The sequence below is a fragment of the Eucyclogobius newberryi genome, unplaced genomic scaffold (assembly GCF_026437365.1).
Source record: "Eucyclogobius newberryi isolate DKJ021-1_F unplaced genomic scaffold, fEucNew1.0.hap1 SCAF_20, whole genome shotgun sequence".
NCBI classification, from domain to species: domain Eukaryota; kingdom Metazoa; phylum Chordata; class Actinopteri; order Gobiiformes; family Gobiidae; genus Eucyclogobius; species Eucyclogobius newberryi.
In genome coordinates, this window is record NW_027315835.1 from 28,333,547 (window position 1) to 28,358,299 (window position 24,753).

Consider the following 24,753-nt stretch of genomic DNA (forward strand, 5'->3'; position numbering starts at 1 on the left):
AGTCCAAACTGCAGCCCTGGACAGCACAGGCGGGTCAGTTGGCACAGCAGCCCTGGACAGCACAGGCGGGTCAGTTGGCACCGCAGCCCTGGACAGCACAGGCGGGTCAGTTGGCACCGCAGCCCTGGACAGCACAGGCGGGTCAGTTGGCACCGCAGCCCTGGACAGCACAGGCGGGTCAGTTGGCACAGCAGCCCTGGACAGCACAGGCGGGTCAGTTGGCACAGCAGCCCTGGACAGCACAGGCGGGTCAGTTGGCACAGCAGCCCTGGACAGCACAGGCGGGTCAGTTGGCACAGCAGCCCTGGACAGCACAGGCGGGTCAGTTGGCACAGCAGCCCTGGACAGCACAGGCGGGTCAGTTGGCACAGCAGCCCTGGACAGCACAGGCGGGTCAGTTGGCACAGCAGCCCTGGACAGCACAGGCGGGTCAGTTGGCACAGCAGCCCTGGACAGCACAGGCGGGTCAGTTGGCACAGCAGCCCTGGACAGCACAGGCGGGTCAGTTGGCACAGCAGCCCTGGACAGCACAGGCGGGTCAGTTGGCACAGCTTCCACACTTTTCCCATGAGGAGCTCTGCTGACTGGACACTACAGCCTCGATGCTGCTGCCTCAGATCTCCTCGGACTCTTCCATCTGCCCACACACGTCTGTGGGACTGGCCATCCGGGCGGTCAGTAATGACGTCCCCCGGGGCGGCGAGTTTGTGCTTGTTTGTGGTTTCTCTTGATAAAAGTGCTCGCTCGTGATTGAACCAGGGCCAAGTGACTAAGACGGTTGTTCTTTTGCAGCGCAGGCGTTTGGCTACGACCTCCAACATGATCAGGGAATGTCTGCATTTTCTCGTGGAGCCGGCGAAAAAGCTGAAAATCCGGCTCAAGGTATCAGTACGGGGCCGGGGTTGCTACGGTTACTGGTCAGGTTTTGGTTATAACAGTTGGGATTTTGGTCTGCAGGAGTCACGCAAGAAAGTGAAGCTGGAGCAGAAGGAGCCGCTGCTGGAGAGTCAGCTGTTTGTCATGGAGCTGGCACGAGAACTCAACAAGATCTGCCAGGTTTGTTCTTTGGGTTTGAATCTCGAAACAAATCCCCCGGAATGTGGAGCAAAATGCAGAATATCATAAAAGAATCTAAATGTGAGTGATCCGAGCCTGGTTCAAACACATTCATCATTGTGTTTGACATTATTTGTGATTCTAGTAGAAGATTGTGATGTTTTGATGAAGTTTGATTGGACAAATACTTATTTGTTTGTGCGATCATACATTATCACATATTATACTTTTTGTAAAGAAAATTTCATTCTCTTTTTCATCTTTAGTAATAGAGAAACAAGTCAACACAAAATAATATGTTTCTTTAATATTACTGGGACGATTGAGCCGAGAGGGAAGCGTCTGGGATGAGAATCAGCTCCAAATCAGAGCCCATAGTTCTCAACCAGAAAAAGGTGTCTTGCTCTCTCCAGGTGGGTGGGGGGTCCTCGCCCTCTCCAGGTGGGTGGGGGGTCCTCGCCCTCTCCAGGTGGGTGGGGGGTCCTCGCCCTCTCCAGGTGGGTGGGGGGTCTTTGTCCTCTCCAGGTGGGTGGGGAGTCCTCGCCCTCTCCAGGTGGGTGGGGGGTCCTCGCCCTCTCCAGGTGGGTGGGGGGTCCTTGCTCTCTCCAGGTGGGTGGGGGGTCCTCGCCCTCTCCAGGTGGGTGGGGGGTCCTTGCTCTCTCCAGGTGGGTGGGGAGTCCTCGCCCTCTCCAGGTGGGTGGGGGGTCTTTGTCCTCTCCAGGTGGGTGGGGAGTCCTCGCCCTCTCCAGGTGGGTGGGGAGTCCTCGCCCTCTCCAGGTGGGTGGGGGGTCCTTGCTCTCTCCAGGTGGGTGGGGAGTCCTCGCCCTCTCCAGGTGGGTGGGGGGTCTTTGTCCTCTCCAGGTGGGTGGGGAGTCCTCGCCCTCTCCAGGTGGGTGGGGGGTCCTTGCCCTCTCCGGATGGGTGGGGAGTCCTCGCCCTCTCCAGGTGGGTGGGGGGTCCTTGCCCTCTCCGGGTGGGTGGGGAGTCCTTGCCCTCTCCGGGTGGGTGGGGGGTCCTTGCTCTCTCCAGGTGGGTGGGGAGTCCTCGCCCTCTCCAGGTGGGTGGGGGGTCTTTGTCCTCTCCAGGTGGGTGGGGAGTCCTCGCCCTCTCCAGGTGGGTGGGGGGTCCTTGCTCTCTCCAGGTGGGTGGGGAGTCCTCGCCCTCTCCAGGTGGGTGGGGGGTCTTTGTCCTCTCCAGGTGGGTGGGGGGTCCTCGCCCTCTCCAGGTGGGTGGGGGGTCCTCGCCCTCTCCAGGTGGGTGGGGGGTCATCGCCCTCTCCAGGTGGGTGGGGGGTCTTTGTCCTCTCCAGGTGGGTGGGGAGTCCTCGCCCTCTCCAGGTGGGTGGGGGGTCCTTGCTCTCTCCAGGTGGGTGGGGAGTCCTCGCCCTCTCCAGGTGGGTGGGGGGTCTTTGTCCTCTCCAGGTGGGTGGGGAGTCCTCGCCCTCTCCAGGTGGGTGGGGGGTCCTTGCCCTCTCCGGATGGGTGGGGAGTCCTCGCCCTCTCCAGGTGGGTGGGGGGTCCTTGCCCTCTCCAGGTGGGTGGGGAGTCCTTGCCCTCTCCGGGTGGGTGGGGGGTCCTTGCTCTCTCCAGGTGGGTGGGGAGTCCTCGCCCTCTCCAGGTGGGTGGGGGGTCTTTGTCCTCTCCAGGTGGGTGGGGAGTCCTCGCCCTCTCCAGGTGGGTGGGGGGTCCTTGCCCTCTCCGGATGGGTGGGGAGTCCTCGCCCTCTCCAGGTGGGTGGGGGGTCCTTGCCCTCTCCGGGTGGGTGGGGAGTCCTTGCCCTCTCCGGGTGGGTGGGGGGTCCTTGCTCTCTCCAGGTGGGTGGGGAGTCCTCGCCCTCTCCAGGTGGGTGGGGGTCTTTGTCCTCTCCAGGTGGGTGGGGAGTCCTCGCCCTCTCCAGGTGGGTGGGGGGTCCTTGCCCTCTCCGGATGGGTGGGGAGTCCTCGCCCTCTCCAGGTGGGTGGGGGGTCCTTGCCCTCTCCGGGTGGGTGGGGAGTCCTTGCCCTCTCCGGGTGGGTGGGGAGTCCTTGCCCTCTCCAGGTGGGTGGGGAGTCCTTGCCCCAAGTATTCAAGTATCTCAGGGTCTTGTTCACCGATGGTCATGAGCTTTGGGTAATGACTGAAAGGACAAGATCGCGGATAATGAGTTTCCTCCGTTGGGGGACTGGGCGGTGAGGAGCTCAGTCACACAGGAGGAGCTCAGAGTAGAGCCGCTGCTCCTCTAGCTGAGGTGGCTTGGACATCTGTTCCGGATGTCTCCTGGGCGCCTCCCTGGTGAGGAAGATGCTGGAGGGACCGTGTCTCTTGGCTAGCCTGGGAACGCCTTGGGATCCCCCCGGGGGAGCTGGAAGATGTGTCTGGGGAGAGGGAAGTCTGGGAGTCCCTGCTTAGACTGCTGCCCCCGTGACCTGGCCCCGGAGAAGAGGAAGAAGATGGATAGATGCTTTTTAAGTGTTTTTTTGCATGTACAGCATGTGGTGCAGCAAGTCACCCGCGAGACGTGTGTGCATTGCATTATAACTGAAAAGACAGTTACTTCTTCTGGGGTAATGTTTGTTTTACTGCAGCGGTCCAACGTGCTGAGCCACATCTGGACGGGTCAGGACGTGTGGCCGCCCTGTGTGTGTCGAGACTTCATCGTCCAGTGGTCCTCAGAGCTGGAGAAGCACGTCCAGGTACAGCCTCTAGTGCAGCTCACAGTCACACACATGTAACGTGTGTCTCACACTGTGTGTGTGTGTGTTGTTGTGTGTTTGTGTTGTTGTGTGTGTGTGTTGTTGTGTGTGTTGTTGTGTGTGTGTGTTGTTGTGTGTGTGTATGTGTGTTGTGTGTTGTTGTGTGTGTGTGTGTGTTGTTGTGTGTTTGTGTTGTTGTGTGTGTGTGTTGTGTGTGTGTGTTGTTGTGTGTGTTGTTGTGTGTGTGTGTGTTGTTGTGTGTGTGTGTGTGTGTGTTGTTGTGTGTGTGTGTGTGTGTTGTTGTGTGTGTTGTTGTGTGTGTTGTTGTGTGTGTTGTTGTGTGTGTTGTGTGTGTGTGTGTGTGTTGTTGTGTGTGTTGTTGTGTGTGTTGTGTGTGTGTGTGTGTGTTGTTGTGTGTGTTGTTGTGTGTGTGTGTGTTGTTGTGTGTGTGTGTGTGTTGTTGTGTGTGTTGTTGTGTGTGTTGTTGTGTGTGTTGTGTGTGTGTGTGTGTGTGTTGTTGTGTGTGTTGTTGTGTGTGTGTGTGTGTTTTGTGTGTGTGTGTGTGTGTTGTTGTGTGTGTTGTGTGTGTTGTTGTGTGTGTGTGTGTGTTGTTGTGTGTGTGTGTGTTGTTGTGTGTGTTGTTGTGTGTGTGTTGTTGTGTGTGTGTGTGTGTTGTTGTGTGTGTGTGTGTGTTGTTGTGTGTGTGTGTGTTGTTGTGTGTGTTGTGTGTGTTGTTGTGTGTGTGTGTGTGTGTGTGTGTTGTTGTGTGTGTGTGTGTGTTGTTGTGTGTGTTGTTGTGTGTGTGTGTGTGTGTGTTGTTGTGTGTGTGTGTGTGTGTTGTTGTTGTGTGTGTGTGTTGTTGTGTGTGTTGTGTGTGTTGTTGTGTGTGTGTGTGTGTTGTTGTGTGTGTTGTTGTGTGTGTGTTGTTGTGTGTGTGTGTGTGTGTGTTGTTGTGTGTGTGTGTGTGTGTTGTTGTGTGTGTTGTGTGTGTTGTTGTGTGTGTGTGTGTGTTGTTGTGTGTGTGTGTGTGTTGTTGTGTGTGTTGTTGTGTGTGTGTTGTTGTGTGTGTGTGTGTGTGTGTTGTTGTTGTGTGTGTGTGTGTGTGTGTTGTTGTGTGTGTGTGTGTGTGTTGTTGTGTGTGTGTGTGTGTGTGTGTTGTTGTGTGTGTGTGTGTGTGTGTGTTGTTGTGTGTGTTGTTGTGTGTGTGTTGTTGTGTGTGTGTGTGTGTGTTGTTGTTGTGTGTGTGTGTGTGTGTTGTTGTGTGTGTGTGTGTGTGTGTTGTTGTGTGTGTGTGTGTGTGTTGTTGTGTGTGTGTGTGTGTTGTTGTGTGTGTGTGTGTGTTGTTGTGTGTGTGTGTGTGTGTTGTTGTGTGTGTGTGTGTGTGTTGTTGTTGTGTGTGTGTGTGTGTTGTTGTGTGTGTGTGTGTGTTGTTGTGTGTGTGTGTGTGTGTGTTGTTGTGTGTGTGTGTGTGTTGTTGTGTGTGTGTGTGTGTGTGTGTTGTTGTGTGTGTGTGTGTTGTTGTGTGTGTGTGTGTGTGTTGTTGTTGTGTGTGTGTGTGTGTTGTTGTGTGTGTGTGTGTGTGTGTTGTTGTGTGTGTGTGTGTGTGTTGTTGTGTGTGTGTGTGTTGTTGTGTGTGTGTGTGTGTGTGTGTGTGTTGTTGTGTGTGTGTGTGTGTGTTGTTGTGTGTGTGTGTGTTGTTGTGTTTGTTGTTGTGTGTGTGTGTGTGTTGTTGTGTGTGTGTTGTTGTGTGTGTGTGTGTGTGTGTGTGTTGTTGTGTGTGTGTGTGTGTGTTGTTGTGTGTGTGTGTTGTTGTGTGTGTGTGTGTGTTGTTGTGTGTGTGTGTGTGTGTTGTTGTGTGTGTGTGTGTGTGTGTGTTGTTGTGTGTGTGTGTGTGTGTGTGTGTGTTGTTGTGTGTGTGTGTGTGTGTTGTTGTGTGTGTGTGTGTGTGTGTGTGTGTTGTTGTGTGTGTGTGTGTGTGTTGTTGTGTGTGTGTGTGTGTTGTTGTGTGTGTGTGTGTGTGTTGTTGTGTGTGTGTGTGTGTGTTGTTGTGTGTGTGTGTGTGTGTGTGTGTTGTTGTGTGTGTGTGTGTGTGTTGTTGTGTGTGTGTGTGTGTGTTGTTGTGTGTGTGTGTGTGTGTGTGTGTGTTGTTGTGTGTGTGTGTGTGTGTTGTTGTGTGTGTGTGTGTGTGTGTGTGTTGTTGTGTTTGTTGTTGTGTAGCCCTGCAGCAGGGCTGAGTACGAGCGTCCTCAGAAGTCTGATTGGAGGGAGCAGCTCCTGTGCATGCTGGAGTCTGGAGGAGAGGCCGACATGGGAGCTCACAAGAGGCTCATCCTGGACTGGAGCAGGCAGATCAGGAGCAGCCCTGAGGTGAGACAGTGTCTGCTGGTCACTGCTGGTCACTGCTGGTCACTGCTGGTCACTGCTGGTCACTGGGTCACACACTCTTATGTCTACACACATTTATTACATGAGTAGATTATATATGACACAGTTTACGCTCACACACAAGGACAAAGGACCATCCAGAATAAATCAGAAGATGGACTGGTCAGTGTGTCCGCTGCAGAAGTCTCTTTTCAATTACAAACATATACGAGCTCATGTGTGTGACACAGAAGAGGCAAACATTTCAGACTACAAAGGGTGATCAGGATGTGTTTAAGTCTGAGCTGTTGTGCTGGTGTCTGTGTTGCTCTGAGCTGTTGTGCTGGTGTCTGTGTTGCTCTGAGCTGTTGTGCTGGTGTCTGTGTTGCTCCTCAGCCCTCCGTGTGGCCTGGTGAGCCTGTGCTGATGATATTGGACGACCTGGAGTTCCAGTGGAAGAGAGGACGCCTGCCCACACTCCTGCCCGCCATGGAGCTGGTCCTCCTGGCTGTGATCAACGGATACTCTCCAATCAAGGTCTTCTTATCCAGCCTCATGTTTAGTGTTGTTGGTGAAGAAACGGTGTGTGACCGTCTGTGTGTGCAGGAGGACGTGCCTAAGCAGTGGCTGCTGAGCACCCAGAGCAGGCGCTCAGTGGGTGAGTGCAACTCTAACATCTTCTCAATTAACTGCACTGTGCCATTAACATCCTGATATAACGTCCGGATATAACCTTATTTCAGATGCACTTCGCTACGTCCCTCATGGAGGTAAGACTGTTCTGCCTTCAATACTCTCACTATTGTCTCCACCTCACACAGATCATCCTGAAACTCTGACTGTTTTCTCCACAGTGTGGAACTGGATGTGTGAGAGTGCAGGTATGTATGCTGCTGTGCTGCTGACGTGGTGCTGACGTGGTGCTGCTGTGGTGCTGCTGTGGTGCTGCTGTGGTGCTGACGTGGTGCTGCTGTGGTGCTGCTGTCGTGCTGCTGTGGTGCTGCTGTGCTGCTGACGTGGTGCTGCTGTGGTGCTGCTGTGGTGCTGCTGTGCTGCTGACGTGGTGCTGCTGTGGTGCTGCTGTGGTGCTGCTGTGCTGCTGACGTGGTGCTGCTGTGGTGCTGCTGTTGTGCGGATGTGGTGCTGACGTGGTGCTGCTGTGGTGCTGCTGTGGTGCTGCTGTGGTGCTGCTGTGGTGCTGCTGTGGTGCTGCTGTGGTGCTGCTGTGGTGCTGCTGTGGTGCTGACGTGGTGCTGATGTGGTGCTGCTGTGGTGCTGATGTGGTGCTGCTGTGGTGCTGCTGTGGTGCTGCTGTGGTGCTGCTGTGCTGCTGACGTGGTGCTGCTGTGGTGCTGCTGTGGTGCTGCTGTGGTGCTGCTGTGGTGCTGCTGTGGTGCTGATGTGGTGCTGATGTGGTGCTGCTGTGGTGCTGCTGTGGTGCTGCTGTGGTGCTGATGTGGTGCTGACGTGGTGCTGATGTGGTGCTGCTGTGGTGCTGCTGTGGTGCTGCTGTGCTGCTGACGTGGTGCTGCTGTGGTGCTGCTGTGGTGCTGCTGTGGTGCTGCTGTGGTGCTGCTGTGGTGCTGACGTGGTGCTGCTGTGGTGCTGACGTGGTGCTGATGTGGTGCTGCTGTGGTGCTGCTGTGGTGCTGCTGTGGTGCTGCTGTGCTGCTGACGTGGTGCTGCTGTGGTGCTGCTGTGGTGCTGACGTGGTGCTGCTGTGGTGCTGACGTGGTGCTGATGTGGTGCTGCTGTGGTGCTGACGTGGTGCTGCTGTTGTGCGGATGTGGTGCTGCTGTGGTGCTGCTGTGCTGCTGACGTGGTGCTGCTGTGGTGCTGCTGTGGTGCTGCTGTGGTGCTGCTGTGGTGCTGCTGTGCTGCTGACGTGGTGCTGACGTGGTGCTGCTGTGGTGCTGCTGTGGTGCTGACGTGGTGCTGCTGTGGTGCTGCTGTGGTGCTGCTGTGGTGCTGCTGTGGTGCTGCTGTGCTGCTGACGTGGTGCTGCTGTGGTGCTGCTGTGGTGCTGCTGTGGTGCTGACGTGGTGCTGCTGTGGTGCTGCTGTGGTGCTGCTGTGGTGCTGCTGTGGTGCTGCTGTGGTGCTGCTGTGGTGCTGCTGTGGTGCTGACGTGGTGCTGATGTGGTGCTGCTGTGGTGCTGATGTGGTGCTGCTGTGGTGCTGCTGTGGTGCTGCTGTGGTGCTGCTGTGCTGCTGACGTGGTGCTGCTGTGGTGCTGCTGTGGTGCTGCTGTGGTGCTGATGTGGTGCTGCTGTGGTGCTGCTGTGGTGCTGCTGTGCTGCTGACGTGGTGCTGCTGTGGTGCTGCTGTGGTGCTGCTGTGGTGCTGCTGTGGTGCTGCTGTGGTGCTGACGTGGTGCTGCTGTGGTGCTGACGTGGTGCTGCTGTGGTGCTGCTGTGGTGCTGACGTGGTGCTGCTGTGGTGCTGACGTGGTGCTGATGTGGTGCTGCTGTGGTGCTGCTGTGGTGCTGCTGTGGTGCTGCTGTGCTGCTGACGTGGTGCTGCTGTGGTGCTGCTGTGGTGCTGATGTGGTGCTGCTGTGGTGCTGACATGGTGCTGCTGTTGTGCGGATGTGGTGCTGCTGTGGTGCTGCTGTGGTGCTGCTGTGGCGCTGCTGTGGTGCTGACGTGGTGCTGCTGTGGTGCTGCTGTGGTGCTGCTGTGGTGCTGCTGTGGTGCTGACGTGGTGCTGCTGTGGTGCTGCTGTGGTGCTGATGTGGTGCTGCTGTGGTGCTGACGTGGTGCTGATGTGGTGCTGCTGTTGTGCGGATGTGGTGCTGACGTGGTGCTGCTGTGGTGCTGCTGTGGTGCTGCTGTGGTGCTGACGTGGTGCTGCTGTGGTGCTGCTGTGGTGCTGCTGTGGTGCTGCTGTGGTGCTGACGTGGTGCTGCTGTGGTGCTGACGTGGTGCTGCTGTGGTGCTGCTGTGGTGCTGCTGTGGTGCTGCTGTGGTGCTGCTGTGGTGCTGCTGTGGTGCTGATGTGGTGCTGACGTGGTGCTGCTGTGGTGCTGACGTGGTGCTGATGTGGTGCTGCTGTGGTGCTGCTGTGGTGCTGCTGTGGTGCTGCTGTGGTGCTGCTGTGGTGCTGATGTGGTGCTGCTGTGGTGCTGACGTGGTGCTGACGTGGTGCTGCTGTGGTGCTGCTGTGGTGCTGCTGTGGTGCTGCTGTGGTGCTGCTGTGGTGCTGCTGTGCTGCTGACGTGGTGCTGCTGTGGTGCTGCTGTGGTGCTGCTGTGGTGCTGCTGTGGTGCTGCTGTGGTGCTGACGTGGTGCTGCTGTGGTGCTGACGTGGTGCTGATGTGGTGCTGCTGTGGTGCTGACGTGGTGCTGATGTGGTGCTGCTGTGGTGCTGCTGTGGTGCTGCTGTGGTGCTGCTGTGGTGCTGACGTGGTGCTGCTGTGGTGCTGCTGTGGTGCTGCTGTGGTGCTGCTGTGGTGCTGCTGTGGTGCTGCTGTGGTGCTGCTGTGGTGCTGCTGTGGTGCTGACGTGGTGCTGATGTGGTGCTGCTGTGGTGCTGATGTGGTGCTGCTGTGGTGCTGCTGTGGTGCTGCTGTGGTGCTGCTGTGCTGCTGACGTGGTGCTGCTGTGGTGCTGCTGTGGTGCTGCTGTGGTGCTGCTGTGGTGCTGCTGTGGTGCTGCTGTGGTGCTGATGTGGTGCTGATGTGGTGCTGCTGTGGTGCTGCTGTGGTGCTGCTGTGGTGCTGATGTGGTGCTGACGTGGTGCTGATGTGGTGCTGCTGTGGTGCTGCTGTGGTGCTGCTGTGCTGCTGACGTGGTGCTGCTGTGGTGCTGCTGTGGTGCTGCTGTGGTGCTGCTGTGGTGCTGCTGTGGTGCTGACGTGGTGCTGCTGTGGTGCTGACGTGGTGCTGCTGTTGTGCGGATGTGGTGCTGACGTGGTGCTGCTGTGGTGCTGCTGTGGCGCTGCTGTGGTGCTGACGTGGTGCTGCTGTGGTGCTGCTGTGGTGCTGCTGTGGTGCTGCTGTGGTGCTGACGTGGTGCTGCTGTGGTGCTGACGTGGTGCTGCTGTGGTGCTGATGTGGTGCTGCTGTGGTGCTGCTGTGGTGCTGACGTGGTGCTGATGTGGTGCTGCTGTGGTGCTGCTGTGGTGCTGATGTGGTGCTGCTGTGGTGCTGCTGTTGTGCGGATGTGGTGCTGACGTGGTGCTGCTGTGGTGCTGCTGTGGTGCTGACGTGGTGCTGACGTGGTGCTGCTGTTGTGCGGATGTGGTGCTGACGTGGTGCTGCTGTGGTGCTGCTGTGGTGCTGCTGTGGTGCTGACGTGGTGCTGCTGTGGTGCTGCTGTGGTGCTGCTGTGGTGCTGCTGTGGTGCTGACGTGGTGCTGCTGTGGTGCTGCTGTGGTGCTGCTGTGGTGCTGACGTGGTGCTGCTGTGGTGCTGCTGTGGTGCTGCTGTGGTGCTGCTGTGGTGCTGACGTGGTGCTGCTGTGGTGCTGATGTGGTGCTGCTGTGGTGCTGACGTGGTGCTGCTGTGGTGCTGCTGTGGTGCTGCTGTGGTGCTGACGTGGTGCTGACGTGGTGCTGCTGTGGTGCTGCTGTGGTGCTGCTGTGGTGCTGCTGTGGTGCTGCTGTGGTGCTGCTGTGGTGCTGACGTGGTGCTGCTGTGGTGCTGATGTGGTGCTGCTGTGGTGCTGACGTGGTGCTGCTGTGGTGCTGCTGTGGTGCTGCTGTGGTGCTGACGTGGTGCTGACGTGGTGCTGCTGTGGTGCTGCTGTGGTGCTGCTGTGGTGCTGCTGTGGTGCTGCTGTGGTGCTGCTGTGGTGCTGCTGTGGTGCTGACGTGGTGCTGACGTGGTGCTGATGTGGTGCTGCTGTTGTGCGGATGTGGTGCTGACGTGGTGCTGCTGTGGTGCTGCTGTGGTGCTGCTGTGGTGCTGATGTGGTGCTGCTGTGGTGCTGACGTGGTGCTGCTGTGGTGCTGACGTGGTGCTGATGTGGTGCTGACGTGGTGCTGCTGTGGTGCTGCTGTGGTGCTGCTGTGGTGCTGCTGTGGTGCTGCTGTGGTGCTGACGTGGTGCTGATGTGGTGCTGACGTGGTGCTGCTGTGGTGCTGCTGTGGTGCTGCTGTGGTGCTGCTGTGGTGCTGCTGTGGTGCTGACGTGGTGCTGCTGTGGTGCTGCTGTGGTGCTGCTGTGGTGCTGCTGTGGTGCTGCTGTGGTGCTGCTGTGGTGCTGACGTGGTGCTGATGTGGTGCTGACGTGGTGCTGCTGTGGTGCTGCTGTGGTGCTGCTGTGGTGCTGCTGTGGTGCTGATGTGGTGCTGCTGTGGTGCTGACGTGGTGCTGCTGTGGTGCTGCTGTGGTGCTGCTGTGGTGCTGCTGTGGTGCTGCTGTGGTGCTGCTGTGCTGCTGACGTGGTGCTGCTGTGGTGCTGCTGTGGTGCTGCTGTGGTGCTGCTGTGGTGCTGCTGTGGTGCTGCTGTGGTGCTGATGTGGTGCTGATGTGGTGCTGCTGTGGTGCTGCTGTGGTGCTGCTGTGGTGCTGATGTGGTGCTGACGTGGTGCTGATGTGGTGCTGCTGTGGTGCTGCTGTGGTGCTGCTGTGCTGCTGACGTGGTGCTGCTGTGGTGCTGCTGTGGTGCTGCTGTGGTGCTGCTGTGGTGCTGCTGTGGTGCTGACGTGGTGCTGCTGTGGTGCTGACGTGGTGCTGCTGTTGTGCGGATGTGGTGCTGACGTGGTGCTGCTGTGGTGCTGCTGTGGCGCTGCTGTGGTGCTGACGTGGTGCTGCTGTGGTGCTGCTGTGGTGCTGCTGTGGTGCTGCTGTGGTGCTGACGTGGTGCTGCTGTGGTGCTGACGTGGTGCTGCTGTGGTGCTGATGTGGTGCTGCTGTGGTGCTGCTGTGGTGCTGACGTGGTGCTGATGTGGTGCTGCTGTGGTGCTGCTGTGGTGCTGATGTGGTGCTGCTGTGGTGCTGCTGTTGTGCGGACGTGGTGCTGACGTGGTGCTGCTGTGGTGCTGCTGTGGTGCTGCTGTGGTGCTGACGTGGTGCTGACGTGGTGCTGCTGTTGTGCGGACGTGGTGCTGACGTGGTGCTGACGTGGTGCTGCTGTGGTGCTGCTGTGGTGCTGACGTGGTGCTGCTGTGGTGCTGCTGTGGTGCTGCTGTGGTGCTGCTGTGGTGCTGACGTGGTGCTGCTGTGGTGCTGCTGTGGTGCTGCTGTGGTGCTGCTGTGGTGCTGACGTGGTGCTGCTGTGGTGCTGCTGTGGTGCTGCTGTGGTGCTGCTGTGGTGCTGACGTGGTGCTGCTGTGGTGCTGATGTGGTGCTGCTGTGGTGCTGACGTGGTGCTGCTGTGGTGCTGCTGTGGTGCTGCTGTGGTGCTGACGTGGTGCTGACGTGGTGCTGCTGTGGTGCTGCTGTGGTGCTGCTGTGGTGCTGCTGTGGTGCTGCTGTGGTGCTGCTGTGGTGCTGACGTGGTGCTGCTGTGGTGCTGATGTGGTGCTGCTGTGGTGCTGACGTGGTGCTGCTGTGGTGCTGCTGTGGTGCTGCTGTGGTGCTGACGTGGTGCTGACGTGGTGCTGCTGTGGTGCTGCTGTGGTGCTGCTGTGGTGCTGCTGTGGTGCTGCTGTGGTGCTGCTGTGGTGCTGCTGTGGTGCTGACGTGGTGCTGCTGTGGTGCTGCTGTGGTGCTGATGTGGTGCTGATGTGGTGCTGCTGTGGTGCTGACGTGGTGCTGATGTGGTGCTGCTGTTGTGCGGATGTGGTGCTGACGTGGTGCTGCTGTGGTGCTGCTGTGGTGCTGCTGTGGTGCTGCTGTGGTGCTGATGTGGTGCTGCTGTGGTGCTGACGTGGTGCTGCTGTGGTGCTGACGTGGTGCTGATGTGGTGCTGACGTGGTGCTGCTGTGGTGCTGCTGTGGTGCTGCTGTGGTGCTGCTGTGGTGCTGCTGTGGTGCTGACGTGGTGCTGATGTGGTGCTGACGTGGTGCTGCTGTGGTGCTGCTGTGGTGCTGCTGTGGTGCTGCTGTGGTGCTGATGTGGTGCTGCTGTGGTGCTGACGTGGTGCTGCTGTGGTGCTGCTGTGGTGCTGCTGTGGTGCTGCTGTGGTGCTGCTGTGGTGCTGACGTGGTGCTGATGTGGTGCTGACGTGGTGCTGCTGTGGTGCTGCTGTGGTGCTGCTGTGGTGCTGACGTGGTGCTGATGTGGTGCTGACGTGGTGCTGCTGTGGTGCTGCTGTGGTGCTGCTGTGGTGCTGCTGTGGTGCTGATGTGGTGCTGCTGTGGTGCTGACGTGGTGCTGCTGTGGTGCTGCTGTGGTGCTGCTGTGGTGCTGCTGTGGTGCTGCTGTGGTGCTGACGTGGTGCTGATGTGGTGCTGACGTGGTGCTGCTGTGGTGCTGCTGTGGTGCTGCTGTGGTGCTGCTGTGGTGCTGCTGTGGTGCTGACGTGGTGCTGCTGTGGTGCTGACGTGGTGCTGCTGTGGTGCTGCTGTGGTGCTGCTGTGGTGCTGCTGTGGTGCTGCTGTGGTGCTGACGTGGTGCTGATGTGGTGCTGACGTGGTGCTGCTGTGGTGCTGCTGTGGTGCTGCTGTGGTGCTGACGTGGTGCTGCTGTGGTGCTGACGTGGTGCTGCTGTGGTGCTGACGTGGTGCTGACGTGGTGCTGCTGTGGTGCTGCTGTGGTGCTGACGTGGTGCTGATGTGGTGCTGCTGTGGTGCTGCTGTGGTGCTGATGTGGTGCTGCTGTGGTGCTGCTGTGGTGCTGACGTGGTGCTGACGTGGTGCTGCTGTTGTGCGGATGTGGTGCTGACGTGGTGCTGACGTGGTGCTGCTGTGGTGCTGCTGTGGTGCTGACGTGGTGCTGCTGTGGTGCTGCTGTGGTGCTGCTGTGGTGCTGCTGTGGTGCTGACGTGGTGCTGCTGTGGTGCTGCTGTGGTGCTGCTGTGGTGCTGCTGTGGTGCTGACGTGGTGCTGCTGTGGTGCTGCTGTGGTGCTGCTGTGGTGCTGCTGTGGTGCTGACGTGGTGCTGCTGTGGTGCTGATGTGGTGCTGCTGTGGTGCTGACGTGGTGCTGCTGTGGTGCTGCTGTGGTGCTGCTGTGGTGCTGACGTGGTGCTGCTGTGGTGCTGCTGTGGTGCTGCTGTGGTGCTGCTGTGGTGCTGCTGTGGTGCTGCTGTGGTGCTGACGTGGTGCTGCTGTGGTGCTGATGTGGTGCTGCTGTGGTGCTGACGTGGTGCTGCTGTGGTGCTGCTGTGGTGCTGCTGTGGTGCTGACGTGGTGCTGACGTGGTGCTGCTGTGGTGCTGCTGTGGTGCTGCTGTGGTGCTGCTGTGGTGCTGCTGTGGTGCTGACGTGGTGCTGCTGTGGTGCTGCTGTGGTGCTGATGTGGTGCTGATGTGGTGCTGCTGTGGTGCTGACGTGGTGCTGATGTGGTGCTGCTGTTGTGCGGATGTGGTGCTGACGTGGTGCTGCTGTGGTGCTGCTGTGGTGCTGCTGTGGTGCTGCTGTGGTGCTGATGTGGTGCTGCTGTGGTGCTGACGTGGTGCTGCTGTGGTGCTGACGTGGTGCTGATGTGGTGCTGACGTGGTGCTGCTGTGGTGCTGCTGTGGTGCTGCTGTGGTGCTGCTGTGGTGCTGCTGTGGTGCTGCTGTGGTGCTGATGTGGTGCTGACGTGGTGCTGCTGTGGTGCTGCTGTGGTGCTGCTGTGGTGCTGCTGTGGTGCTGATGTGGTGCTGCTGTGGTGCTGACGTGGTGCTGCTGTGGTGCTGCTGTGGTGCTGCTGTGGTGCTGCTGTGGTGCTGCTGTGGTGCTGACGTGGTGCTGATGTGGTGCTGACGTGGTGCTGCTGTGGTGCTGCTGTGGTGCTGCTGTGGTGCTGACGTGGTGCTGATGTGGTGCTGACGTGGTGCTGATGTGGTGCTGCTGTTGTGCGGATGTGGTGCTGACGTGGTGCTGATGTGGTGCTGCTGTTGTGCGGATGTGGTGCTGACGTGGTGCTGCTGTGCCCCTGCAGAGGAGGTGGTCCTGGACCCGGACACGGCCCATGCAGACCTGCTCCTGTCGGAGGGCGACAGGTGTATGCGCTGTGTGCCAGAGCGGGGCCAGAGGGACGTGGCCTGTGGCCCCCAGCGCTTCACAGGCTGGTGGTGCGCTGCGGCTCAGGACGGCTTCACTTCGGGCACACACTACTGGGAAGTGGAAGTGGGAGACAGGGACTGGCGTGTGGGCGTGGCCTCTGAGTCTGCGGTGAGGCGGGGTTACAGCCCTCTCAACACACACACGGGCTTCCTGACCCTGCGCCTGGAGAGAGGCTCTGAGCTCAAGGCCCTCACAGTGCCCCCTACACCTCTGCCCCGCAGCCTGGCCCCTCGCACTCTGGGCCTGTTCCTGGACTACGACCAGGGCCAGCTGTCCTTCTACGATGTGGACAAGCGCTCGCACCTCTACACCTTCAGTCACAGCTTCGCTGAGCGCGTGGTCCCGGTGTTTGGAACAGTGGAGGTGCTCAGAGACCTGGTAATCAGACCTGCACAAGTGCGACACCCGTGTCTGTGTCCAGGGGCCTGTCTGTGGACCTGAGCTCTCCTCAGGGGCCTGTCTGTGGACCTGAGCTCTCCTCAGGGGCCTGTCTGTGGACCTGAGCTCTCCTCAGGGGCCTCTCTGTGTAAGGGCCTTGTGCATGGTGTCGGGCCCCTCACACCAGCGTGGACACGTGCACCACATGCTCTGCGTCTCACACAGTCTCACAGCAGCAGGTGGATGGAGTTGGAGCTTTCGCCGGGAACAGAAGCGCTGAAGCATGTGACTGCTTTTTTTTACAATATGTGATTGGAATTCAGACATTTAGAAGATGAAATATTTTATTTAAAAAAAAAACATGATGCATATTTTCACTGGAATAAAACATTTCTGTAAAAGGACCATTTATTTTTTATTAAAGTAAGATTTTATTCGATAGAAGCGCAATGAAAGTGCCAACAAATAAAACAATCTCTGACTCCGTGTCACAAAGAGTTCTTTCTTTCTTTTCTCTGAACACACTAGATTTGTTCTTTACCACACTGTAATTCTCATTATTATACAATACCAAGGTCAAAAACAATGTGCAGGCAAAGATAAGATATGAAACGCATCACGCTAACAGCCTTATGTTTATGTGTGTTCTGTGTGTGGCTGGACTAAACTACATACTTATGTACAATACTTTACTGTCCTTGTAACTGGAAATACTTGTTTTGATTTGCAGATATTGGTTCGACAAGGATTAGAACCCTCAAATACACACTGTTTTTACTGCAGAAAAGAGGAAAAGCACGTGTCCTACACTGAAGGTCACTTTGGAGTAGTGACCGTCCCCTCAGGTGACCGTCCCCTCAGGTGACCGTCCCCTCAGGTGACCGTCCCCTCAGGTGACCGTCCCCTCAGGTGACCCTTCAGTGTTACACCACCTCTCACCCACAGGGGGAGCTCAGCCGCCACTTTACAACTATAGAAACTGCTTGAAAATTCATGTGTGAAAGTAACAGATTAGTAACAGTACGTCCAGTGCGGAGCCTACAATCTGACCTCTGACCTCAGACTATAGCGGCTGCCATGGACTTGACAATAAATAACATTTGGAGTCGTCATCGTTTGTAGATGAATCTTTGGAGCGTAGATAAATAGCTGCATATTTTAGGACTCGTAATACATCTTTTTGGTGACGGAGGTTCCACCCGCGACGCTCCTCTGCACCACCTCTTTGGTCACATGTCGGGTCACCATGCCGCTGGTCACCATGCCGCTGGTCACCATGCCGCTGGTCACCATGCCGCTGGTCACCATGCCGCTGGTCACCATGCCGCTGGTCACCATGCCGCTGGTCTCTGTGCGCTGACCGCTCGTCATCATCATCATCCCGTCTGCAGCACACAACACACCACTTCAGATCATGTGACTCAACAACGCACAGACATGTCTTTTCTAAAGCACACGGAGGTTTAGAATGAAGTTTCTGTAGATTTTTATCAATCACTGTTCTTCAAATAATAAAGGTTTTACACAAAGAGAAGTATGTTAAAATGTTAAACTATCCTTTAGGGTTAGACTAAATATACCGCTGCAGGACGTCACGCGGCGGGACGTCACGCGGCGGGACGTCACGCGGCGGGACGTCACGCTGCAGGACGTTAGAAGAGAACACCCAGAATGATGTAACGCTTGCTCGCCACGCCCACATGTTAAGGCTTTTTACTATTACAGTGCATTTATACAGCTCTTTTCCACATTCAGGCTCAAACTCAAAGCACTTCACTAGGAAATGTGGGTGAAGTGTCTTGCCTAAGGACACAATGACATGTCCCGCCCTGCTCATCTTCAGAGCAGGTCTGGTTGCGTGCGTACCAGAGAAGTAGGGCTCGTTGATCATGGTGTGGGACACGTTGGTGCGGGTGCTGACCTCTGTGGGCAGCTGGAACATCTCTCTCTTGGTCATGGACTGACTGTTGTACTGGGACAGAGCTCCTGCAGAGGACAGAGGAGGCTCACTTCAGCTCAGCCCACAAACCAGCAGCTCAGGCTTTTGAAAAACATTACATGTGACATTACCCCCGTCCTGAGACTCGATGGTGATGATGCCCTCTCGCTCCGGACCAAAGCCCTGAGTGGTCCGGGCCTGGACTTTGAACTTGTAGGGGACGTTTTCGGTCAGGTTTGGGACAGTGAGGCTGGTCTCAGAGCTGTCGCCCTCCACCGGGAAGGAGCGCAGGTCTCCTATAGACAAGAACACATACTAGCAAGGGTCATGTGACACTGTCGTTCTCAGGGTCAGGGTCAGAGGTCAGATGGAAATAACTGGGCCCATCCACATGAAACAAAAACTGACACAAAGTTCAACGTCTAAATACACAAAAGTATCATTTGAATTATTTTTGCCTCAGAAAGTGACGCCACAGTTCAATTCTAAAGACGGGATGTTGAACTGTGAGACCTGAGATTAATATATATATATATATATTTTTTTATTGTGGTTTGGTCAAAAACAAAAGGTGCTCAACATTCAAGCACAAAACTAAATTTGAGATACATTAATGTTTTTTGACCAGGTGTGGGCAGAAGCCAAAGCTTATTGTGCCGACCCTTCTCTCAAACGCTCAACATTGGTGGACATTTTATAGTTCACAAGCCACAGTTCATCAACAAAAACAACACTACATAATACTGGACACTACATAATACTGGACACTACATCACACTGGACACTACATAATACTGGACACTACATTACACTGGACACTACATAATACTGGACACTACATCACACTGGACACTACATCACACTGGACACTACATAATACTGGACACTACATCACACTGGACACTACATAATACTGGACACTACATCACACTGGACACTACATAATACTGGACACTACATTACACTGGACACTACATAATACTGGACACTACATCACACTGGACACTACATCACACTGGACACTACATAATACTGGACACTACATCACACTGGACACTACATCACACTGGACACTACATAATACTGGACACTACATCACACTGGACACTACATCACACTGGACACTACATAATACTGGACACTACATCACACTGGACACTACATAATACTGGACACTACATAATACTGGACATAATACTGGACATAATACTGGACACTACATCACACTGGACACTACATAATACTGGACACTACATTACACTGGACACTACATAATACTGGACACTACATAATACTGGACACTACATCACACTGGACACTACATCACACTGGACACTACATAATACTGGACACTACATTACACTGGACACTACATAATACTGGACACTACATCACACTGGACACTACATAACACTGGACACTACATTACACTGGACACTACATAATACTGGACATAATACTGGACATAATACTGGACATAATACTGGACATAATACTGGACACTACATCACACTGGACACTACATAATACTGGACACTACATCACACTGGACACTACATAATACTGGACACTACATCACACTGGACACTACATAATACTGGACACTACATCACACTGGACACTACATAATACTGGACATAATACTGGACATAATACTGGACATAATACTGGACATAATACTGGACATAATACTGGACACTACATAATACTGGACACTACATAATACTGGACATAATACTGGACATAATACTGGACATAATACTGGACACTACATAATACTGGACACTACATCACACTGGACACTACATCACACTGGACACTACATTACACTGGACACTACATAATACTGGACATAATACTGGACATAATACTGGACACTACATAATACTGGACATAATACTGGACATAATACTGGACATAATACTGGACACTACATAACACTGGACACTACATAATACTGGACACTACATAATACTGGACATAATACTGGACATAATACTGGACATAATACTGGACATAATACTGGACACTACATAATACTGGACAGTCTGCTCACAAGTTTCCTCCACAAGCATTCAAGGTTTTATAACAAAGCTGCATTTTTATTCTGTTAAATATTTTTCTATGATTGTTTCCTTAAAGATCCTTTTAAACAGAAATAAAGAAATGGCATTTTTTAATTCATCGCAACAATTGTTCCATAATTTAACTCCTTTACTTGACAAACAATGACCCTCGGCGTGGTTCTCACATAAGCTCTGTCACACACACGCACAATGACCCTCGGCGTGGTTCTCACATAAGCTCTGTCACACACACGCACAATGACCCTCGGCGTGGTTCTCACATAAGCTCTGTCACACACACGCACAATGACCCTCGGCGTGGTTCTCACATAAGCTCTGTCACACACACGCACAATGACCCTCGGCGTGGTTCTCACATAAGCTCTGTCACACACACGCACAATGACCCTCGGCGTGGTTCTCACATAAGCTCTGTCACACACACGCACAATGACCCTCGGCGTGGTTCTCACATAAGCTCTGTCACACACACGCACAATGACCCTCGGCGTGGTTCTCACATAAGCTCTGTCACACACACGCACAATGACCCTCGGCGTGGTTCTCACATAAGCTCTGTCACACACACGCACAATGACCCTCGGCGTGGTTCTCACATAAGCTCTGTCACACACACGCACAATGACCCTCGGCGTGGTTCTCACATAAGCTCTGTCACACACACGCACAATGACCCTCGGCGTGGTTCTCACATAAGCTCTGTCACACACACGCACAATGACCCTCGGCGTGGTTCTCACATAAGCTCTGTCACACACACGCACAATGACCCTCGGCGTGGTTCTCACATAAGCTCTGTCACACACACGCACAATGACCCTCGGCGTGGTTCTCACATAAGCTCTGTCACACACACGCACAATGACCCTCGGCGTGGTTCTCACATAAGCTCTGTCACACACACGCACAATGACCCTCGGCGTGGTTCTCACATAAGCTCTGTCACACACACGCACAATGACCCTCGGCGTGGTTCTCACATAAGCTCTGTCACACACACGCACAATGACCCTCGGCGTGGTTCTCACATAAGCTCTGTCACACACACGCACAATGACCCTCGGCGTGGTTCTCACATAAGCTCTGTCACACACACGCACAATGACCCTCGGCGTGGTTCTCACATAAGCTCTGTCACACACACGCACAATGACCCTCGGCGTGGTTCTCACATAAGCTCTGTCACACACACGCACAATGACCCTCGGCGTGGTTCTCACATAAGCTCTGTCACACACACGCACAATGACCCTCGGCGTGGTTCTCACATAAGCTCTGTCACACACACGCACAATGACCCTCGGCGTGGTTCTCACATAAGCTCTGTCACACACACGCACAATGACCCTCGGCGTGGTTCTCACATAAGCTCTGTCACACACACGCACAATGACCCTCGGCGTGGTTCTCACATAAGCTCTGTCACACACACGCACAATGACCCTCGGCGTGGTTCTCACATAAGCTCTGTCACACACACGCACAATGACCCTCGGCGTGGTTCTCACATAAGCTCTGTCACACACACGCACAATGACCCTCGGCGTGGTTCTCACATAAGCTCTGTCACACACACGCACAATGACCCTCGGCGTGGTTCTCACATAAGCTCTGTCACACACACGCACAATGACCCTCGGCGTGGTTCTCACATAAGCTCTGTCACACACACGCACAATGACCCTCGGCGTGGTTCTCACATAAGCTCTGTCACACACACGCACAATGACCCTCGGCGTGGTTCTCACATAAGCTCTGTCACACACACGCACAATGACCCTCGGCGTGGTTCTCACATAAGCTCTGTCACACACACGCACAATGACCCTCGGCGTGGTTCTCACATAAGCTCTGTCACACACACGCACAATGACCCTCGGCGTGGTTCTCACATAAGCTCTGTCACACACACGCACAATGACCCTCGGCGTGGTTCTCACATAAGCTCTGTCAAACACGCACGCACAATGACCCTCGGCGTGGTTCTCACATAAGCTCTGTCACACACACGCACAATGACCCTCGGCGTGGTTCTCACATAAGCTCTGTCACACACACGCACAATGACCCTCGGCGTGGTTCTCACATAAGCTCTGTCACACACACGCACAATGACCCTCAGCGTGGTTCTCACATAAGCTCTGTCAAACACGCACGCACAATGACCCTCGGCGTGGTTCTCACATAAGCTCTGTCACACACACGCACAATGACCCTCGGCGTGGTTCTCACATAAGCTCTGTCAAACACGCACGCACAATGACCCTCGGCGTGGTTCTCACATAAGCTCTGTCACACACACGCACAATGACCCTCGGCGTGGTTCTCACATAAGCTCTGTCACACACACGCACAATGACCCTCAGCGTGGTTCTCACATAAGCTCTGTCACACACACGCACAATGACCCTCAGCGTGGTTCTCACATAAGCTCTGTCAAACACGCACGCACAATGACCCTCGGCGTGGTTCTCACATAAGCTCTGTCACACACACGCACAATGACCCTCGGCGTGGTTCTCACATAAGCTCTGTCACACACACGCACAATGACCCTCGGCGTGGTTCTCACATAAGCTCTGTCACACACACGCACAATGACCCTCAGCGTGGTTCTCACATAAGCTCTGTCACACACACGCACAATGACCCTCGGCGTGGTTCTCACATAAGCTCTGTCACACACACGCACAATGACCCTCGGCGTGGTTCTCACATAAGCTCTGTCACACACACGCACAATGACCCTCGGCGTGGTTCTCACATAAGCTCTGTCAAATATACACGTTCCCCTTAAATTATATTTACTTTCCCTCTGGGTAAACTTTATCCTCAATGATGTAGGGACTTGATTACATTTAACTAAATACATCAATTTAGCAGTATACAGGTTTTACCAAATCATAACATTTTAAAAGCTTAGATTGAATGAACAGAGTGACTCGGCGAGTTATAAGATGCAGGATTGATCCGTCTAATGGCCTTTTTTTGTAGAATGAAAATTGGTTTGGTCCTAGTTTTGTTTGTGTTTCCCCAGATCTCAATACCATATGTTAAATATGTTAAATATGGAGTAATGAGAGAACAGTAAAGTAAATATAAGGCATTTTTGTTCAAAATATACTGCAATTTGTATAAAATTGCAATAGTTTTTGACACTTTATTCAGTACATTTTGTATATGTGTTTTCCATGAAATTTTGCAATCTATGATCACTCCAAAAAACTTAATGTAATTGACTCTTTCAATTTCATAACTATTTATTTTGATTTTGATATCATTATCTACATGTTTGTTACTGAATACCATAAATTTTGTTTTATTTAAGTTCAATGATAATTTATTTATAGCAAACCAGTTGATTAGTTTATGCACTTCTCTCTCCATCACCTTCACCAACTCACTAAGATTATGACCTGAGCAGTAAACTGTGGTATCGTCTGCAGTAAACTGTGGTATCGTCTGTAGTAAACTGTGGTATCGTCTGTAGTAAACTGTGGTATCGTCTGTAGTAAACTGTGGTATCGTCTGTAGTAAACTGTGGTATCGTCTGTAGTAAACTGTGGTATCGTCTGTAGTAAACTGTGGTATCGTCTGTAGTAAACTGTGGTATCGTCAGTAGTAAACTGTGGTATCGTCTGTAGTAAACTGTGGTATCGTCTGTAGTAAACTGTGGTATCGTCTGCAGTAAACTGTGGTATCGTCTGCAGTAAACTGTGGTATCGTCTGTAGTAAACTGTGGTATCGTCTGTAGTAAACTGTGGTATCGTCTGTAGTAAACTGTGGTATCGTCTGTAGTAAACTGTGGTATCGTCTGTAGTAAACTGTGGTATCGTCTGTAGTAAACTGTGGTATCGTCTGCAGTAAACTGTGGTATCGTCTGTAGTAAACTGTGGTATCGTCTGTAGTAAACTGTGGTATCGTCTGTAGTAAACTGTGGTATCGTCTGTAGTAAACTGTGGTATCGTCTGTAGTAAACTGTGGTATCGTCTGTAGTAAACTGTGGTATCGTCTGTAGTAAACTGTGGTATCGTCTGTAGTAAACTGTGGTGTCGTCTGTAGTAAACTGTGGTATCGTCTGTAGTAAACTGTGGTATCGTCTGTAGTAAACTGTGGTATCGTCTGTAGTAAACTGTGGTATCGTCTGCAGTAAACTGTGGTATCGTCTGTAGTAAACTGTGGTATCGTCTGTAGTAAACTGTGGTATCGTCTGTAGTAAACTGTGGTATCGTCTGTAGTAAACTGTGGTATCGTCTGTAGTAAACTGTGGTATCGTCTGTAGTAAACTGTGGTATCGTCTGTAGTAAACTGTGGTATCGTCTGTAGTAAACTGTGGTATCGTCTGTAGTAAACTGTGGTATCGTCTGTAGTAAACTGTGGTATCGTCTGTAGTAAACTGTGGTATCGTCTGCAGTAAACTGTGGTATCGTCTGTAGTAAACTGTGGTATCGTCTGTAGTAAACTGTGGTATCGTCTGTAGTAAACTGTGGTATCGTCTGTAGTAAACTGTGGTATCGTCTGTAGTAAACTGTGGTATCGTCTGTAGTAAACTGTGGTATCGTCTGTAGTAAACTGTGGTATCGTCTGCAGTAAACTGTGGTATCGTCTGTAGTAAACTGTGGTATCGTCTGTAGTAAACTGTGGTATCGTCTGCAGTAAACTGTGGTATCGTCTGTAGTAAACTGTGGTATCGTCTGTAGTAAACTGTGGTATCGTCTGTAGTAAACTGTGGTATCGTCTGTAGTAAACTGTGGTATCGTCTGCAGTAAACTGTGGTATCGTCTGTAGTAAACTGTGGTATCGTCTGTAGTAAACTGTGGTATCGTCTGTAGTAAACTGTGGTATCGTCTGTAGTAAACTGTGGTATCGTCTGTAGTAAACTGTGGTATCGTCTGTAGTAAACTGTGGTATCGTCTGTAGTAAACTGTGGTATCGTCTGTAGTAAACTGTGGTATCGTCTGTAGTAAACTGTGGTATCGTCTGCAGTAAACTGTGGTATCGTCTGTAGTAAACTGTGGTATCGTCAGTAGTAAACTGTGGTATCGTCTGTAGTAAACTGTGGTATCGTCTGTAGTAAACTGTGGTATCGTCTGTAGTAAACTGTGGTATCGTCTGTAGTAAACTGTGGTATCGTCTGTAGTAAACTGTGGTATCGTCTGTAGT

General features: G+C 53.9%; 2 protein-coding genes across 3 annotated transcripts in view; one reads left to right on the forward strand and one right to left on the reverse strand.

The window, feature by feature from the left end:
* The first annotated feature begins 819 nt into the window (after window positions 1-819).
* On the forward strand, window positions 820-15,771 carry LOC140369326 (butyrophilin subfamily 3 member A3). 2 transcript variants are annotated; one of them, XM_072456626.1, is made up of 10 exons: window positions 820-882; window positions 958-1,056; window positions 3,620-3,727; window positions 5,945-6,094; window positions 6,488-6,628; window positions 6,698-6,749; window positions 6,835-6,861; window positions 6,946-6,972; window positions 15,062-15,623; window positions 15,655-15,771. In XM_072456626.1, exons 1-10 carry the CDS (start codon window positions 820-822, stop codon window positions 15,656-15,658), a joined length of 1,233 nt encoding a protein of 410 aa, XP_072312727.1. In that variant the 3' UTR covers window positions 15,659-15,771. The 2 variants fall into 2 exon arrangements, with proteins under 2 accessions (XP_072312727.1, XP_072312726.1); XM_072456625.1 differs by having other exon boundaries at window positions 15,062-15,661.
* Window positions 15,772-15,950: 179 nt separating this feature from the next.
* itgb4 (integrin, beta 4) overlaps window positions 15,951-24,753 on the reverse strand; it is a 71,344-nt gene continuing 62,541 nt past the window's right edge. The window contains exons 42-44 of the mRNA XM_072455744.1: window positions 17,635-17,799; window positions 17,431-17,550; window positions 15,951-16,949 (exon numbers count right to left, since the gene is read on the reverse strand). Of these exons, the coding sequence (XP_072311845.1) occupies window positions 16,723-16,949; window positions 17,431-17,550; window positions 17,635-17,799 (512 nt within the window). The 3' untranslated portion in view covers window positions 15,951-16,722. The remainder of the gene's footprint in view (window positions 16,950-17,430; window positions 17,551-17,634; window positions 17,800-24,753) is intronic.

Excerpts from the sequence above, each read along its gene's own strand:
- LOC140369326 (XM_072456626.1), top strand. The coding sequence starts at position 820 with ATGATCAGGGAATGTCTGCATTTTCTCGTGGAGCCGGCGAAAAAGCTG. Across the intron at positions 6,862-6,945 it reads TCGCTACGTCCCTCATGGAG|TGTGGAACTGGATGTGTGAG; the intron begins GTAAGACTGTTC and ends TTTTCTCCACAG. Across the intron at positions 6,973-15,061 it reads CTGGATGTGTGAGAGTGCAG|AGGAGGTGGTCCTGGACCCG; the intron begins GTATGTATGCTG and ends GTGCCCCTGCAG.